An 18,137-nucleotide genomic window follows, 5' to 3' on the forward strand; every position below is an offset into this window, starting at 1 on the left:
TTTATTGAGAGTCAATTCAGTGTGAATAAGATAAGGACACTGGCTGCTGCATTCTGGACTAACCAGAGCTTGTTTATGCACATAATGGAACATCCAGATAGCAAGGCATTATAATAGTCCAAACCAGAGGTGAGAAAAGAATTGACTAGCTTTTCTACATCATGTAATTAGATTTCTTATTTTATTGATATTTCTAAGCTGAAAAAGACTATCCAAGTAGTAGTGAGACTGGAGTGAATCATCACCCCAAGTTATTTCACTGCTGCACATGGTGCAATTGAAAGACTGTCCTATATGACTATCTGCCTGTGGTCCTAGGAGAAGTACTTCTGTCATGTTGAAATTAAGTAGGAGGAAGTTACTCAGCATCCAGTGCTTATTGTCCTCTATACAGTCATCAGCTTTATTCAGCTTGTGTCTGCCATCAACTGAATCAGCAGTGGACAGCTGAAGCAGTGGACAGCATTTGCGTGCAGATCTGTTAACCATGGCCATAATCACAATCATTATGAGACCTATAGTTTCATAGTGTCATTTACTTTACAGTAAATGACACTATAATTTTTTTTTGTAGAATTAGTTCCTGAATCTAATGGCATATCAGCCATATCAGCCATATAGGCCATGTCTTCCATGATGTTTACTTGTATAAGAACATCATTTAATCAGCAAACGCATCTCATGAACTTGCATTGCCTCTTTATTCTCATTTCTTTTTTTTTTCACTCTATGGTTGAAATTTTGCAATGGCTTTTAAACCAGTGCAGTGGGTAATTGCAGGTGCAGCTTAAATGCAAATAAACATTGTAGCCACATCAAGTCATGTTTTGCACTGTGCCCCTGACATACATAGATATGGCACTTAGTGAAATATACAGGAACAAAGAATTATTGGTTTCTGAGGTTTTGACAAATACGTGTAGCACAGCATTACAACATATAGAATCCTGTACATCAAGTACATTGTTTTCAGCAAGGCATGAAAGATGGTAAATATGACTTACACCTCTATATACAATGAATATGAATCAGTACCTAATAGACTGTTCTCTTTTAACTATGTTTAATGATGCACTTAACAAGGACTGATGTTTTAGGTACTTTACAAGTAAAGCTTTGTTTGATACCATACACTATACATTTGCTTCAATATGGTGGGTAGAGGCAGAAGATGAAGATTTACTGTTACTTCAGAAAGTCCATATTAAACAACTCCTCCTGTTTTTATGTGAGGAAAACCTACTCATGCTGGAGATGTGGATGGTTGAATAAACCCCTGGCTCATGGCTTTGGTCATGTATCTGTACATAGCTGTCGTTTTCTTATCAGAGAAGGGTAGACTAGGGAGCCTGGCAACATTGCATAATGAAAATTATAATGAGTCTTTATTGATCACTTATACATATGAACAGTGAAATTCTTTTTTTCACATACCCCAGTATGTTAGGAGTTTGGGGTCAGAGTGCAGGGTCAACCATGATACAGCACCCCTGGAGCAGAGAGGGTTAAGGGCCTTGCTCAAGGGCCCAACAGTGGCAGATCGGCAGTACTGGGGCTTGAACTCCCGACCTGTCGATCTGTAACCCAGAGCCTTAACCACCAAGCCACAACTGCCCTCATATGGCAGAACTCAAGTGCATTAAAGGTGCAAAGCTTTTCAAAAACAGTGTATGAGTCTAGGGTATTAAAAAAAAATTATGTAGATAATAAGCACAGGGTTTAATACTCATGGGAGGGGGGATGTTGAGTGTGTTCTACTTGGGATGAATCTGGGACATAGGCATCAATTTCACTAAACACTCAGGAGTTTCAGCTGAGTAGTTTTAGCCGGATTTTTATGGGCTTCTGACATCTGCCAGTAAGCACTGAATTGTCCTAGCCTACTGTAGCTAGATAAAATTACTCAAGACTCTGACTCAGTAGAAGATTCTGACTCAGTAGAAGATTCTGACTCAATAGAAGAACTTTATTTTCAGCCTGTGTTTCGGTTTCTTAGAATGGGCTTTACACAGATTCATATTTCCTGTTTTTCTTCTTCTTGCAATCTCCAAACATGGTATTGAGTGATTATTGTCATCAGGAATATTAACTGAGTGCACAGGGCAAAAACAATCACAGTCAAAACTGAAAACTGCTCATATAACTATAAGAGTTCTCAAAGTGGGGTCCTCAAATTCCCACAGGTTGGTGAGGTATAAATTTTATTCCAATTGTCACAACCGCAATCCAGAGTTATTATATTTCTTATGTTTTTAACGTTATTACCTTGTTGGACTAGTTACTTGAATAATGCTCAAAACTCAATAATGCAATACAAATATGAATCATTTCAACTTACAATTTTAATTTTAAAAACAAAATGTATTGTGCCTGTGATAAGTTGAGGAACAATGCTTTATTTAACATGCTTATTATTGTAAACATGTTAAATATTGTACATGAAATGTATAACAGTACTAGTTACATAATTCATATATTTTAATAATCTATTGAATATAATGAATATGTTCATTAAAGACATGTGTAGAGGGGCTGTGTGAGATTTGTTTTTAAATGGGTTCTTAGCTGCAAAATATGTGGGAACGTCTGCTGGAACATATTTGGGATGACGTGTTTATGGCATCTATTGCCTGTAATGCTATTATGACCCTATACAAATGGAAGTGAACTGACATCTGCTATGTCACATGATGGGGTTATGACGCAGTTATATATGTCTCATGATGCAAGGTTCAAGTAGATGCCTGTTGTTGTTGAGTTATTGTTTTTTTTTAATATACCTATCTAGTCAATAATAAACTTGCAGCTGAATGAGGCACCATGAATCAACCAGAGAATGATTCAGTGGTTTTTCACAGACGTTGATATATATGACCCAGATTCACAGGTTTTCATACCATGTGTAGAAATTTTGTGGGTTGAACGCTAAAGTGAACGCTAAACACTAGGCTATATAAAATTATGTCAAATGATTAGGAAAAAAAAAAAAAAGACTATGAAATGTTAGATTAGGATGGATGCACATCTTTGTTTTCATGCCTAAAGGATGTCATGTGTTTTCATTTCTGTGAGTGTCTTGTCATGCGGTCATCTGAGAGTTCATCTGCTTCACAGTGCAATGACACGCTTGTCTTACAAAACTCCTGGATAATAAAACAAGAATGAGTGACTCATCATAGTTAGAAAGACTGGGGAATGAAATGAGTCATACATATTTCCATTTGATAGGCTATGTTGACAGGTTTGGACCTATTGCACTGGAAAGCCTGCACAATTATAAAAAATTTTTGGTTTTAGTCAACAATGATGCAAATTGCATATGTATGCTTTTTTGATCAAGTGCTAGTTTACCCATATTGTCAGCGAGTGCTGTACATTTTCAATGAAACCAAAAACGGTCCCATACTACAAATGTACCTGCAAACCGGCACCATTTCTACACCATTCAAAAAACTTACTTAGACGTACTTTATGAAAATTCAAATGAAGCCATCATACTTTCATTACTCATTGATACACCTTTGATGGTAGAGTGGAAAATATAAAGTAAATAAATGTTAATTGAATGTCTATTGCTATGGTATGGTATATCATTACTATGGTTTAACATAATGCTAATTCTATTATTTAAAAAGTATAATTCTGTGATTTATGAGCCATGCATCAGTTACTATTAATCCTTATTTATATACAGTATCAGTAAGTGTGATTCTTTTCCTGTCTCAGTATCTAAAAGCCACCTTCCACTAACTTCAACAGTCTGAGACACCTCTGAAGAAAGATGCAGTTTTGTTACAATTGTGCTGCAGGTTACACCCATGACTTCTCACAGTGTTGCATACACAAGGAGAATGTACAAACTCTATGCAATGAGAACTATGCAAACAGTGTAATCTAGAGATAAGTGTACACAACTGCACATTAGGAAAAATAATATTAGAGAAAATATTAGAAAATATTAGAAAAACACAATTTTTTATTTATTTATTTATTTTATTTTATTTATTTATTTTTACCTATCTGGCATAAAATGTTTTGGGGTTTTTTTCTAACAGAAATATACAAATGTGATGAACACATGAAGCCCAATTGTGTACTTGCATTTAGAGAAAACAAGCATATTACATTTGTGCCATGCTACAACTGTGCTGGCTTTCCCCTATATAATGGGGTGAAGTATGTTTCAAACCACTGTCACACTCCTATAGAGAGAGAGAGAGAGTGAGAGAGAGAGAGAGAGAGAGAGAGAGAGAGAGAGAAAGCACACCACCACAGTTTCTCACAGAAAACCCATGTGAAAAACCATCTGTACGTCTACATATGTTTATGCAATTCAGCATAACAGTGGTTTCAGAACCTGTCACGAAACGACAGGTTAAAAACACAAGCATCCTACACATCCTACACACACACATACACACACATACACACACAGTGAGAGACAAAAATGTATGAAATGGCGATATAAGAAAGACTACCAGCCTCTGTCCTTGACTGAAAGTGTCTTTTGGAGTTTTTCAATAAATTGTAATTAACTAGAGAGCATACGGTGGTTAGTGGTTAGCACGTTCACCTCATACGTCCAGGGTTGGGGTTGGATTCCCACCGCTGCCCTGTGTGTGCAGAGTTTCCATGTTCTCCCCATGCTGTGGGGGTTTTCGCTGTATACTACGGTTTCCTCCCCCAGTCCAAAGACATGCACGGTAAGCTGATTGGCATGTCCAAAATGTCCGTACTGTATGAATGGGTGTGTGAATGTGTATGTGATTGTGCCCTGCGATGGATTGGCTCCCCATCCATGTGCCCCATGCGCACCATGCTCCATGCGCCCTGGGATAGGCTCCAGGTTCCCCGTGACCCTGTAGGATAAGCGGTATAGAAAATGGATGGATGGATGTAGTTAACTATATTAAGATAAACATATAATATTTTTTATCTTTAATTTGCATGTCAATGCAAGAAACAGGTCAATAGTGTATGGATGTGTGAGGATTTTTTAAATGGCATTACAGTGGTGACCAAATTTTGTTACTTTATATTTATATTATATTACTTTAGCGATAAGTGTAAGTAGTTGTTTTGTGAATTAAACTGGTGTAATCTTATGGTCAATTTTAACATAGAGTAGCTGTTTTGGATTCTCAGGGTAGAAAGTTAACTATGATGGTACATATTTTCTTGCCATCGTAATGGTGAAATAAAGGTGTTTTGTTTTGTTTTTTTTTACATTGAAAGGGATTCCTGGCTGAAACCCATTTCAGAATTGTTCAATTTCAACTACTACACCCTACTAAATCATTTATTGATGGGGGAAAAAATATACATTAACATTCATTGTTACATTGTTTGTTTTGATGGCTTCAGTGGGCTGTTTACAACCAGTACCGGTAAGACGGCTATGTCTTATATTTAGTTTTCTTGGAAAGGGTTCTCAAGTACGTCAAACATCCTGTTTGTTTCCCCATAAGTCACACTAACACCTTTTTTTTCTGCCTCTCTCTGAGAGTCAAAGGGGCAAATGATCTGTTTTACATACATAATGTCTCTGCTATTCAGAGGTGGTAAAAGTATCCAAACTGCTACTACACTACAAATTCAAATTCTTCTCTCAAGTTAAAGAAAGAAAGTATAGACTCCTAAATTTACTTAAAGTGCGAAATTAAAAGCATAAGAACAAAAGAAAAAAAAAAACATCTGCCTTAGATCATACACTGGTTTTAAATATTGCTAGCAAATTGGTTTTTCTTTCATCAAAGAACCAAAACTTTAGCTAAAGTTAACTACCAAAGCTTTATTGCAAAAAAAATCTCAAATGTTAGCTAACATGATAAGTCTTATGATACAAAATAACTGCATGCTAATAGCTAGCTAACCTTTCAGCAATTTGGAATGAGCTAAGGCTAACTAACAACAGCAAACATCTCACAAATTTTAGCTAGCCTGATAATAACTTTGATGATACAGACTAACTGAATGCTAATAGCCAGCTGACATTTGAGAGAATAGGAACTAGTTACGGCTGACAAACACTTTACTCCTAATCTTGCAAATATTAGCTAGCATGTTAACAACCCTGCTGAAAAAAAACCCCCAATATAAACCCTCATAGAATTTGTAATGGTTTTAATGGTTATAATGGGAATGGTATTGGTTTTAATGTAAGCTCTAATGGTCCCTGTGGGTCTCTACTGGTAATTTGTTGACTTCTATTGGTGTCATGTTATGTCTAGTGGATACCATTAAGGACCAATAATAGCAATGGTAGTAGTTTTAATGATTAGCTGATGGTTTGTATTGGTATTTGTAGTATGCTGGAAGTAACACAGGAAGTATTTATTGTTATTCACTACAGCAATTTACTACTAAAGAAGTCCTTAAAATATAGTGAAACCTGTTTAATTATTTTAAAAAATGATATTTAGTTTTATGTAGCTTTACAACAATAATCCCGATACACTCATTGCAACACAAGCATAATGCCTGAGATAACAGTCACATGTTTAAAACTAACCAAAGCCTATGGGTTAGTTATAATCATAATGACATCACAAAACATATTGTAATCATGATTTACTGCTCACTTGTTCCCCATAATTAAGCTTATTTCCCATAAAATGCTGAACCTAGTGTCTAGTGGATACCATTAAGGACAAATAATGGTAATGGTTTTAATGGTTTGTAATGGTATTTTTAGTGGAAACCATTAGAATTTCTGTGATGGTTTCTATTGGTGGGGTGTTGTTTTTTTTGTCGTTGTTTGTTTGTTAGTTTTTTTGTCAGCAGAGAACTCTTCTGAAATTCCCTCAGAATTTCTATTTTTGAGACACAATCATTTAGGCTTGGACTTTACCAAAACAATAACACAAGTCTGAGCGCATGTGACTGAACCTACTCTCAGATTCTCAGACCAAGAGATGGGGGGCGAGACCACCACAATATCTCACAGGAAAACCACTGTTTCACATATGGCTTCATCTTGTTACTGTAGCTCAACAAGGAACAAGTAATTGTGACCTCTAGTCTTCCTCATACACACTATGTTTTTTTTTTATGGCAGTAAATAAAAGACAGGCACTTTTTGGACTTTTTACAGTCTGTGTTGTGTTCTGTTTTATCAGGTGATCGAGAGCATGTGCCTTTATTTGCCCTATTAATGCCCAGAGAAATGTGCACAGATAGATAGATTTCTTGCAGTTATCATCCTATTTTCGTATACAATGGCACATGGTTGTGGTAATGTGTGGGAAACGCTGGCTCAGCGTTTATTGGGAAATAAGCTCAATTATGGGGAACTAGTGAGCAGTAAATCATGATTACAATATGTTTTGTGATGCCAATATGATTATAACTAACCCATGGGCTTTGGTTAGTTTTAAACATGTGACTGTTATCTTAGGTATTGTGCTTGTGTTGCAATGTGTGTATCGGGATTATTGTAGTAAAGCTACCATAAAACTAAATATCATTTTTTAAATAATTAAACAGGTTTCACTATATTTCACGGACTTCTTTGGTAGTAAATTGCTGTAGTGAATAACAATAAATACTTCCTGTGTTACTTCCAGCATACTACAAATGCCAATACAAACCATCAGCTAATCATTAAAACTTTTACCATTGCTATTATTGGTCCTTAATGGTATCCACTAGACATAACATGGCACCAACAGAAGGTAACAAATTACCTGTAGAGACCCACATGGACCATTACAGTTTAAAACCAGTACAATTCCCATTATAATCATTAAACATTAAAATCATGACAAATTCTATGAGGGTTTCTATTGTTTGCTTGGGTTTTTTTCAGCAGGGAATGTTATTCACTTCACCATTGTGCAACCCCCTATGGCTTTACATACAGTTTAATATTTTTTTTTTCTTCAAACTTTGTTTGTTTATTCTTGAGAATAAGCAAAGAATTTTAAGGTAGTTTTAAACATGTTGATTCTTATGCTAACCTTTGATAAGACTAAAAGACAGGATATTACAGCTACTAAAACTAAAACTGAAACTGTATAACCAAGAAAAAATGTGTTACTAATTTTAACTAATGGTGTATGGAAAGTGATTTGTCTTTGAAGGCAAAGTGCAACCTTTTATCTCTCTCTCTCTCTCTCTCTCTCTCTCTCTCTCTCTCTCTCTCTCTCTCTTGGCTTTTCTTGTTGGATTATAGAACATGAGAGACACCAATAGGTCACTGTGTTAGCACAGGCCTTGATTTAAAATGTAGTTTTGGCCAATCCTTTACACCTAGTTATAAAAAATGGTGGCTAGTCACCTCAACAATAGTGACTAGTCTGGACCACTTAATAACATTTCCAAATAACAATGAACAGCTGAGAAGAAAAGTACAAATCCACAAAGTGTAAAGAAATTCCATCACTGTTGGAGTTGGGTAATCTGCAGTGAGAAAGCAATACATGTTATTACCAATAGAGGGCAGCGTTCTCTCATAAACTCTTTCAAGTGCAACGTAAATAAACACAACAAGAATTCAACAGCAAATTTCCTATGTTATACAATTTTGGAGCTTCTAATATGAATTTCCCCTTTGTATGGCTCTATCAGCTTAGTGTGTGTGTGTGTGTGTGTGTGTGTGTGTGTGTGTGTGTGTGTGTGTATACGTGCGCATGTTGGTGTGGTATTATTTATTTATTCGTTTCTTTTTTACTCACGGTACCTGATGAAAAGGATGGAACTGGCAACCTATTTCAATAATAATACAGTAATATTACCCCAGTCATTAGTTCAGGATCCAGGAGCTGCCTCTTTGTAAACTTATTCCTAAATTCATTAATTCAATTCAACTTTATTTATACAGCACTTTTAACAATGGATATTGTCCCAAAGCAGCTTTACAGAAATCCGGATATAAAATCTACATTTAAATGTATACTGTATTTATACTAAATGTATACTATATATTAAATTTATATAAATACAGTGGGGGAAATAAGTATTGAATGCGTCAACATTTTTTTCAGTAAATATATTTCCAATGAGGAAATAAATGTAGCAATCCAAAGCATACAGCAAAGGAAACTCTCAACTGATTTCAGAGAAAAAAAAAGTCAAGGTGTTAGAATGGCCCAGTCAATCACCTGATTTGAATCAAATTGAGTAAGATTTAAAGACAACATGTTTAGAAGAATGGGCCAAAATCACACCTTAATACTGCAGCCCATTAATTTCTTCATACAGGAAGCATCTTGAAGCTATTAGCGTGTTCAATACTTTTTTCCTCTGTTTTTTCCACATTTTCCTCTTTATTACACATAACTTTATTTATGGACTTTAATGTTGTGAATTCTTTATAGTTCTGGATTTCTTGAGTTAATACTGATGCCTGGTGAAAATGTCATGTGAATAGCCTCATAGGAAATATATTTACTGAAAAAAATATTTGACGCGTTCAATATTTATTTCCCCCAACTGTAATATAAATAAAGCACTATATTCATTCGGATTACGGTGCTCCACATGTGACTAAATTAAATAAGTGCATAAAATGTACAGCTTTCTGAATCTCCATCATACAGGTCAAGCACATGGCATGACCCTGTGGAGCCATTGCAACACACACATGCATACACACACACACACACACACACACACACACACACATACCATCTTGCTCAACAGCAGTGGCAGATTCTCACTACATGCCAATGCTTCACTGGCATTTACACACTCTAAAATTTGGCAACCCAATGTATTCAGTCATGCTTGATTTACGGCATGTCAAAGCACTTGTTAAGTCAATCGCAGCTGATCTGAGAAAATGAAAATTACAGCAGACTGAAAAAGACTTTATTTGTTTGAATTTAAATAAATAGAAGCAAAATACAACACAAATATTCATCTTTCAACTTCAGCAAGGTTCAACCCTAGTAGCCCTAAAAACTTTTATTGATTCACATATTTCATTTTCTCTGTTTGTTTGTTTTTTCATGACAAGTTAATTTGATTTGGTTTCTTGTTCTGTTAAGTTAACACATTCTTTCCTGAGATCACAGGACAGGGAAATAGTGAATAATGAACCTTCATTCCCCCCCCTAAGCATGTAGGCCTTAAACAGAGTTGTCACTTAAAACAACTGTGTGTGTTGCATTCAGGATAAATTTAGTATAACACTAGCATAAAGGGACATGTAAAAAATATAGAAACAAACAAATGTAGAAATAGGCTTGTGTTATGAATGTTAAGTGAGATTTTAAGTATGATTAACTATCAATATGCCTTTGCTTGGTATATCTTTTTTTTTTTCATTGTCTTAATTATATTATCATGTTAAAAACAAAAATTCTTTATTTCAAGAAGTAAAAAAAAATTATGTTGATGACCAATTAAAAATAATAACTTGCTATCACAGGAAAACAAATTAAAGTAATAATTATACAAGAAAAATGACACATACAAACATACATGAATACACAGAAATTTTATATACATAATTTCCCAACTGAAACTACTTTATAGTGAAAGGTTTCTGAATAGTACACTTCCACAAATCACTGGCCTTCAGATGTAGTCAAATTCAGTCGACACACTTTAATAGATAAAACAAAATATTACACTTGATTCATAAGAAAAACAAACAGCCATAAACATCCTTTTGGCTACTGATATTTTCTCCAAATTCCACATACAGTATAACATATAATACAAAGTGTGATAAATATGAAAATCCCCTCACAGAGCTGTAGTACACATTATGAATAACTTGCTATTACCTTTATTTATTTCACGCTTGTCAATTCTTTGTCAAATGTTTGTCATTTCTTTCTTTCCATCCTGGATCTCCATTGTTCACTCAAATCTCTCAAGGCAATTGACCGTCCTGTCAGCAGGATGGGTTTTTTGTTACACCACACACACAAAAAAAACAGGAGAAAAAAAGAGAAAGAGAGAGAATGGAAGGATTAGAAGGAAAGACAGATGCACAGAGCTGGACCCCTCTCATTTTTCTGCTGTTCTCTCTCCATGCTCTTTTTATCTCCATGGTGCACAGATAAACCTGGCAAGGTCGAAGGGGTCTGATAGAGAGAAGCTCCGTTACAATGGGTCGGTCCTCAGCTCTCCAGAGCTTTAATTGGCCGAGTTGATGATCAAGATGGTCGTTAAAACCAGTAGAGCTCTTTTCCTTTCTTATGCGGCTGCAGCCCTGGAGCGCAAAGCAGACATGGGAACAAAAGACAAGACAATAAGGATACAGGAAGACACAGGTCTCCATGGATGCTTGACGACAATGAGCACAAACACTTGCTTGCAAACGATATACCGGTTTGTACCTGTTCTCCATTATATACTCTCTTCATGGCATGATGGTTAAAAGCAAATAGAACGACATCTCGGTCAGATTTTTACAGCAATAGGAGCAAATAGTCACGTGTTACTGATAACTCTTACACCGAACATCAGGTCAAGTTATTTTTGTTATAAGACTCATGTCTGAATTAGTCATGTAAGAATTAAAACACTTGGGAGAATCCTGTCATGGAAATTGGTCAATGAGAGGGTGGTGTGATGCGGCACGATGTGAAACAGTTACTGTTACCACCACAAAGCTGAATAATTTCCCATAAACGCATGCCTTGAAGTGTTTTATTCCCCTTACACCATGACAATTTGCCACCACGAACAATTTTTTATTTATTAATCAATCAATGACATCATACTCTTTTCTGTTTATCAGTGAAGCTTAATGTTGTGGCCCGTCCATGAAGCCAGTTAGTTCCTGTCCTATCACTTACATTATAAACAGTAGTTTCTCTCACCAGCCTCTATTTTTATCAATGTTAACAGGACAAAAACACACAACTTGCTATGTAACAAAGGAAGTGGAAAGCACAATGTCCTCTGTCCTGAAGATATCACTTTGGCAGAAAACATACAGAATGTTATAAAGTACTGTCACTCAAGACTTATTTCATAAATGTTAAATAATTATGTCCTTAGAGAAACCTTTACTATATGAACAAGTCGACATTTTTCTTTGTTAAATAACAATGCTTTTGTAATCCATTTATTATTAAACATGATCATATGGAGAGTCCTCCATGCCAGTCCCTGTAAATTAGTACTACAGAAATGATCTCGTATTAGAATGAGCTCAATAATATAAACATGCTGTTAGAGAAAATTAATGCGCACAGCATCAGTAGTTAAAGATTCTTATAACTTCTTGGTTATGAGTTGTAGCTCAATGTTGTTGTCTGTCAATATGGTGGAGCCCATTATAGTTCAGTTTGAAGCAAATTCTATGTGTAATTTTAGCCTTTTCTTAGTAATTTACAAGCATGTCTGAGGAAAATGTTGATTATTCCCAACAGTTTTGTCTCATTTACACTGTCTTTCTGCCTTTACATTATTTCTGTAAAAAAAAAAAAGTAAATAAAAAAAGAAGCTTAAAGGCTATGTGCTATATAGCACAATCATTAGTCTCAATCATAAGTTATTTCTTCACATAGTAGTTGCTTAGTAACTATGTTCTCATGACAAAAGCTCAAATTCATGAGCACCATTTTTTAATGCACTTTTAGATCTGTATTTGAAAATATTACTAGTTCATTCCTAAATTTCTTTTTGGATCTGGCTCTAGAACTAATACTACATTCAAATGAGGCTGTGGTTAACATGGTTATGATAAGATTCCCTCGGTGTGACATAGGGATACATAGTGATACATAGGGAATACATAGGGATACATAGTGATACATTTTGTGGAATTTTTTCTTAGTAAAGGTTTTGTCTTGCTTCCAATCCCACTAATAGGGATGTAATTGAATAAGAAAACATTACTCACAACGAACAGATGTGTTCTAAAGGGACACAAATATAGATATGAATAGGAGGTACACTATTCTTTATTTCACCCGAAAGATTTCACAGGGTATCTGACTAAGACTAGAAATCTGACAAGACCAGACCTCACAGGATGTAAATGAGAAGTTGCACGAGTGGTCAGATATTCAGCTCACATTACAAAGAAAGACACACTGTGCAGTAACTGGCTGGTCAGGGTCACAGTGGTTTAAATTAGGCTACTAGTTTGTTTATAATTTGGAACCAAATAAATTCATTAGAAAACTTTTCAGGCAAGTAAAATAATAACTGCCTGATCAGGATTGAAAAAGCAATTGCATGCATATCTCTAGTTGGGACCAATTATGAACTTGAGTGCTGTAGCTGAACTTTCAGAGCCAGAATTCACAGAGCATTCCAGGACTTAATCTTGAAAACGTTCAAGAACTTGGTGTTTTTCTACTCAAGTATTCCCTACGTTTTACTGATCTGCAAGTCAGACGCTCACAGTGAACTGCTCCTACCTGGGTCCATGTTTAGGGCAAGTGCCATGTCTCCTGGTGGTAGCAGTCCAGGCCACGTGGACGTAGGTTCCAGTTTTGCTACGTCATAATGGCCTGGCAGGGTGGGGGGCAGGTGGGGTGGCCTGACAGCAGGCATGAGCAGGGGACTATAGTGTGCCTCCAGACCCGGTGCAGAGTAGAGTTCATGGAGGGACCGTGGGGGTCCATACACCTGACTTTGGGTGTAGCCCCAGGAGTCAGAGGGGTGTGCGTGAGGATGGGCATGAGGTAAACCTGCGTGTAGAGCTTGGGTGTAGGGGTCCACGGAGTAGGCTGGGGTCCCTGTTGGGTCACAATGCGGTCGACTGGGAGGTGGCGGGTAATTACTGTCCCAGAAGGATGGAGGGAAATTTCTCCGACTGTTTGGAGATGTTGGTTCTAGAGAGACGGAGAAAGAGCAAGAAAGAAACTTTGGTCTTTGATATAAGTCAAAACCACAAGTAGCTTCATTTTAATGCAGGTGATTATTAATAGCAGGATTAAGATGACCCAAAGAGATTGGAGTTTATCTAATGGACTCTTTCCATGCTGGTGTGTGTGTAACTTGCTTTGTTTGTTGCAAATAGGTGTAAAACAAAGAGTAATATATTTTTTGACATTGTCTCCATTTTGTTCAATGCAAGTGTTTCAACACTGCACAAGTGTTAAATTTGCTTCTAATTTATGTCGCACTTTTAAGGTTTTCATTTGATTCACCCTCATATAATGTCAGCATATTGATATATTGCTTGGGCATAAAATTAACGTTCTAGTTTCTCGCAATTTCTATTTTTGTGTTAATAAATAAATAAATACATACATACATACATAAATACATAAATACATAAATAAATAAATGCACCTGTACTGCTCTAGGTGGCGTGTGACAACAGGAGTTATAACATTTTAAACTGTTGTAACATTGCCACCTTTTATGCTGTAAAAATCCTGACTTTACTCAGTCTAAAATCTCTTTTCTCATTTCTTACAGCCTCGTTTTGTGAAGGTACAGACTTCTGTATAAATACGACACTTCACTCAACTAGCAACTAAATAAATCACTTTATCAGTAAGGTATGGCATGCTAATATAGGATTTCATTAGGGAAACAACGGGCAGGGTCAAAAGGCAGCTGACTGTCAGCAGCAAAGTGTGTCCACATTAGGCCCCCTGCTTCTCAGTGAAGTCATGCATGTCACATGATTGCACCTCATTTCTTTCAAGTTGAATCATATGGTGTTGCATGTACCTCAAATGTTCTTATAATAGATCACACAAATAAACAGTGCATCATAACAGAGAGAGATGGCAGTGAGAGAGGGAACATGACACCAACAGACAGAACAATGATGACTTGATAAATAAGAAACAGAAAAGAGATCGAAAAGGACAGAATGTAGTACACAGAGTAAAGGACAGAGAGGGGCTTGTCCCTTCTCTATATAAGGTAGCAGTTTCATGCTGCTTGCAACACAGCACAAGGACTTTGCCACTTTAAATCACCTCCTGTGATGACATCTCTCACTCTTAAGTTGAGAGAGAGTACAACTCAACAAACCCCTCCTACCCCCCTATTACCACATAGCACCTCTCCTCTTCTTCTGCTACCCTCCCTTATTCGTGGCTACCGCCTTCTCACCCCACCAGTTGTTTTCACTAACCTCCTGTCAGCCCTTGTAGAATGTCAGGGGGCATTTTATGTTTTTAGCCATTACATTTATATTTAGAATTCTTCCGAAAAAAGACACCAGTGATGTAGTTTGAAATCAGGGGAGGTGGCGTCAGCCATAAATCTTGGTGTGGGGATAGCTAGGCCGCCTGAGCTGTTTGAAGCCGATACAGCCTCGAGCCTCGGAGCTTACCACCATATTTAAACATAGTATCTGTTGGGAGGCAGGAAGCCACACTGAAAGAGTAGAATGTAGATGGCAAAGAGAGCGACATAATCAGAGAGGGGACGAGGGCTGTGGTATTGTCACTGAGGCCAATACGCAGGCTTTTAGGGGTCAAAACGATCAGTGATTGTCCTCCACCCATGAGCATTCAAATGGTTAAGGATATTTGGACATTTTATAGATCCTCTCAGTAGCCAGGATAGATTAAATATAAACTGTAGCACCGGGAAAATCCTCCATAATTGATCTTTTTTCAAACATTTTACAATACAAACCTAATGTATGCACCTGAACTTACTTGCATTTAGCAAGGCACCTAGGTGTCTTGTCTACATTTTAACCAGCTACAGGTGTTTATCTGCATCTTGTCTCAATCAAATGCCTAATACTAAAATTACCGTATTTAGGGTCAATTTGATGCTTTTAGCGCCTAAAAAAACATGATTCTAAGTTTATTGGAAATGCATTTGAGATACATATGAGACTTCTCAAAGGGAATAGGGAATGCACTGTACAGTATTTGTTTCTTCTAAGGTCTCACCTGTGCTGGCCTGGCTGGCTCTCCTCTTGCCTTCCATCCCTGTGCAGGAGCTGAGAGCTCTGGAGAAGTGTTCGTCCACCACACTGCTGATATCCCCTTGGTAGTAGGTAAAAAGAACGCATCGAGAGCTCAGGTACTCAGCTTCCCTGACTGGCTTCTCCTTCTGTCCGCCCGAGGAGTACACAGATGAGGACAGGCTCCCTGGCACTGGGTTCCCTCCTAAAACTGGGACCTCCTCTGATCCAGAGGCGTCCATTAGGTTCCTGTGCCGAGACGATGGACTGCTGACACGAGTGTGAGTCTGGGAGAGGGTTGAATGGGAGAGAGCTTTTGCCAAACAATGTCGTAATAGCCAATCCCATCAATGTGCATGTGTGCATGACTGACAACTAAGCAGTCTTCTTAAGTGTTCTTAACATATATCACTTTGCACAAGGTAGAATAGGCTATATATGATCCATATACCAAGCACACAAACAAAATCCGTAAATGCGTAAAGGTGCAAAACATGCGAATTTGGGAGGTGTCTGTGGTGCGCACTTGGCCAAGCAAATCCGGTTTAAGGAATTGAAAAACAGGACTATACATGAATAATTCCTGATTAGTTTCGAGTGAATAAAGTGGGGGGAAACTCACCGGAAAATTGCCGACGATCGCGGCGGCTCCAGGCGCGTGAGGTGCGTAATGGCCGTAAAGCGGGCGCATGACGTCCGGGCAACTCATGATAAACGCCGCCGTGCGCCGCTCCCGCGTCCGAAGCGAAAGCGCGCGCTGCTCTCCTGTCCTCCGGTTAAAGAACCAACAGAGGAGGCCGGGTAGATTGCTACAGCCTTTCCGTAGCGCTTGTTTAATGTCTCTCTGTGCCGCGCTTTTTTTTTTTTTTTTTTTGCCCCGACTTCCAGGTGGTACAGTTCTTTTTGGAGACAGATTTGGAGCCAGTCTTCCTTCTTGAGGGACGTCATTCATTTGCTTCTGGCCAATCACAGCTATACAGGGGTGTGTTAGTACAAGAGGTGGGGATTCAAACAGAGGTTCATGCGCTTCTGGCACACAACTTATTGGAATGATTATGTAGGTTGCTGGTGGACGTGAAAGGTGGGGCATTCTGCGGACAAACACGCATCGGGGGCCATCAAGCTACCATCCAGATACCATCCTTTAATTCTAAAGTAAACTTTCTAGAAGTGGACGGTGGTAGCTGCAGTGTTGAAGGGTCACTAGGTCATTACCCAGCTCCAACAATAAAGCTTGAGAACAGGACACCCCCTAATCCCATGAGCAAAACTGTCCCAAAACATATAATGTACATAAACATTTAACATCCTAACAAATTGTATGGTAAGGCAAGCTAAAAAACTATTTGCAATCATTTAAAATATTCTCATTTATATGCCTTACCGCTCCCCCTTCAAGTTAAACCTTTACTAGATTATGAATTTATATAAGAAAGCATGCGTAAACCGCATTATCTCCTCTCAGTTACCCAGTTTTATGTTAGTTAATTATTTGGATTATATTTAGATTATATCTGAATAATCTTTATAGTAATTATTCAAATCTCAGTTAAGCCAGATGCAAACAAAAGTCACGAGACTCTTAACCTCAGCTGATTGTGATTCTGGGTCTAGATTTAAATGTTACATACACACACACACACACACACACACACACACACACACACACACACACCAGAATTCCAGTCAATCACTTAAAGATTTCTCTTAGTCAATCATTGAAGACCAATGACACAAGTAAAAATGTCTTTAAAATGTAAACAGATCACAGTTCATGTTCGTGCTTTACAAGATGCATATTCATATCCAAGAACTAATACACTTGGCATAACTAGTGGGTATTTTAGTTATTTCCATGCTCTAACATATCTTAGTACACTCATCAGTTCATGAACTGGCTTATTGGGTATTTTAAAGTAGGGAAATCACAAAAGAAAATACTTCAAAGATGCTTTAAGACAACAGCGGGGACCATTTTGTAGGTTAAGAGCAATGAATGATAAATTATTTGGTTTTGGATTAGCTCATAACTCATAAATTGTGACTCTGTTATATAATTTTGCATTATACTATATTATATTATATTATATTGTATTGTATTATATTATATTATATTACAACAAATCAAATGTACAAAACAATAAAGCAATACTATTGATAAGAAATTAGTATACTTCATGCACCGATCAGCCATAACATTAAAAAAATGTAGAGGTCCCCCTTGTGCCACCAAAACAGCACTGACCCATTAAAGCATGGACTCCACAAGACCTCTGAAGGTGTGCTGTGGTATCTGGCACCAAGACATTTAAGTCCTGTAAGCTGCGAGGTGGGCCTCAAT

The 18,137-nt window shown here is 37.2% G+C and overlaps 1 protein-coding gene across 1 annotated transcript; it reads right to left on the bottom strand.

Annotated features, from left to right (window-relative positions):
• Positions 1–10,426: 10,426 nt before the first annotated feature.
• On the bottom strand, positions 10,427–16,956 carry vgll2b (vestigial-like family member 2b). The gene is made up of 4 exons (XM_053633829.1): positions 16,419–16,956; positions 15,783–16,083; positions 13,329–13,745; positions 10,427–11,164 (listed from the first exon to the last, which is right to left on the bottom strand). Exons 1-4 carry the CDS (start codon positions 16,884–16,886, stop codon positions 11,121–11,123), a joined length of 1,230 nt encoding a protein of 409 aa, XP_053489804.1. The 5' UTR covers positions 16,887–16,956; the 3' UTR covers positions 10,427–11,120.
• Positions 16,957–18,137: the final 1,181 nt, after the last annotated feature.

This window comes from Ictalurus furcatus, chromosome 9 (genome assembly GCF_023375685.1).
Source record: "Ictalurus furcatus strain D&B chromosome 9, Billie_1.0, whole genome shotgun sequence".
In the NCBI taxonomy this organism is placed as follows: domain Eukaryota; kingdom Metazoa; phylum Chordata; class Actinopteri; order Siluriformes; family Ictaluridae; genus Ictalurus; species Ictalurus furcatus.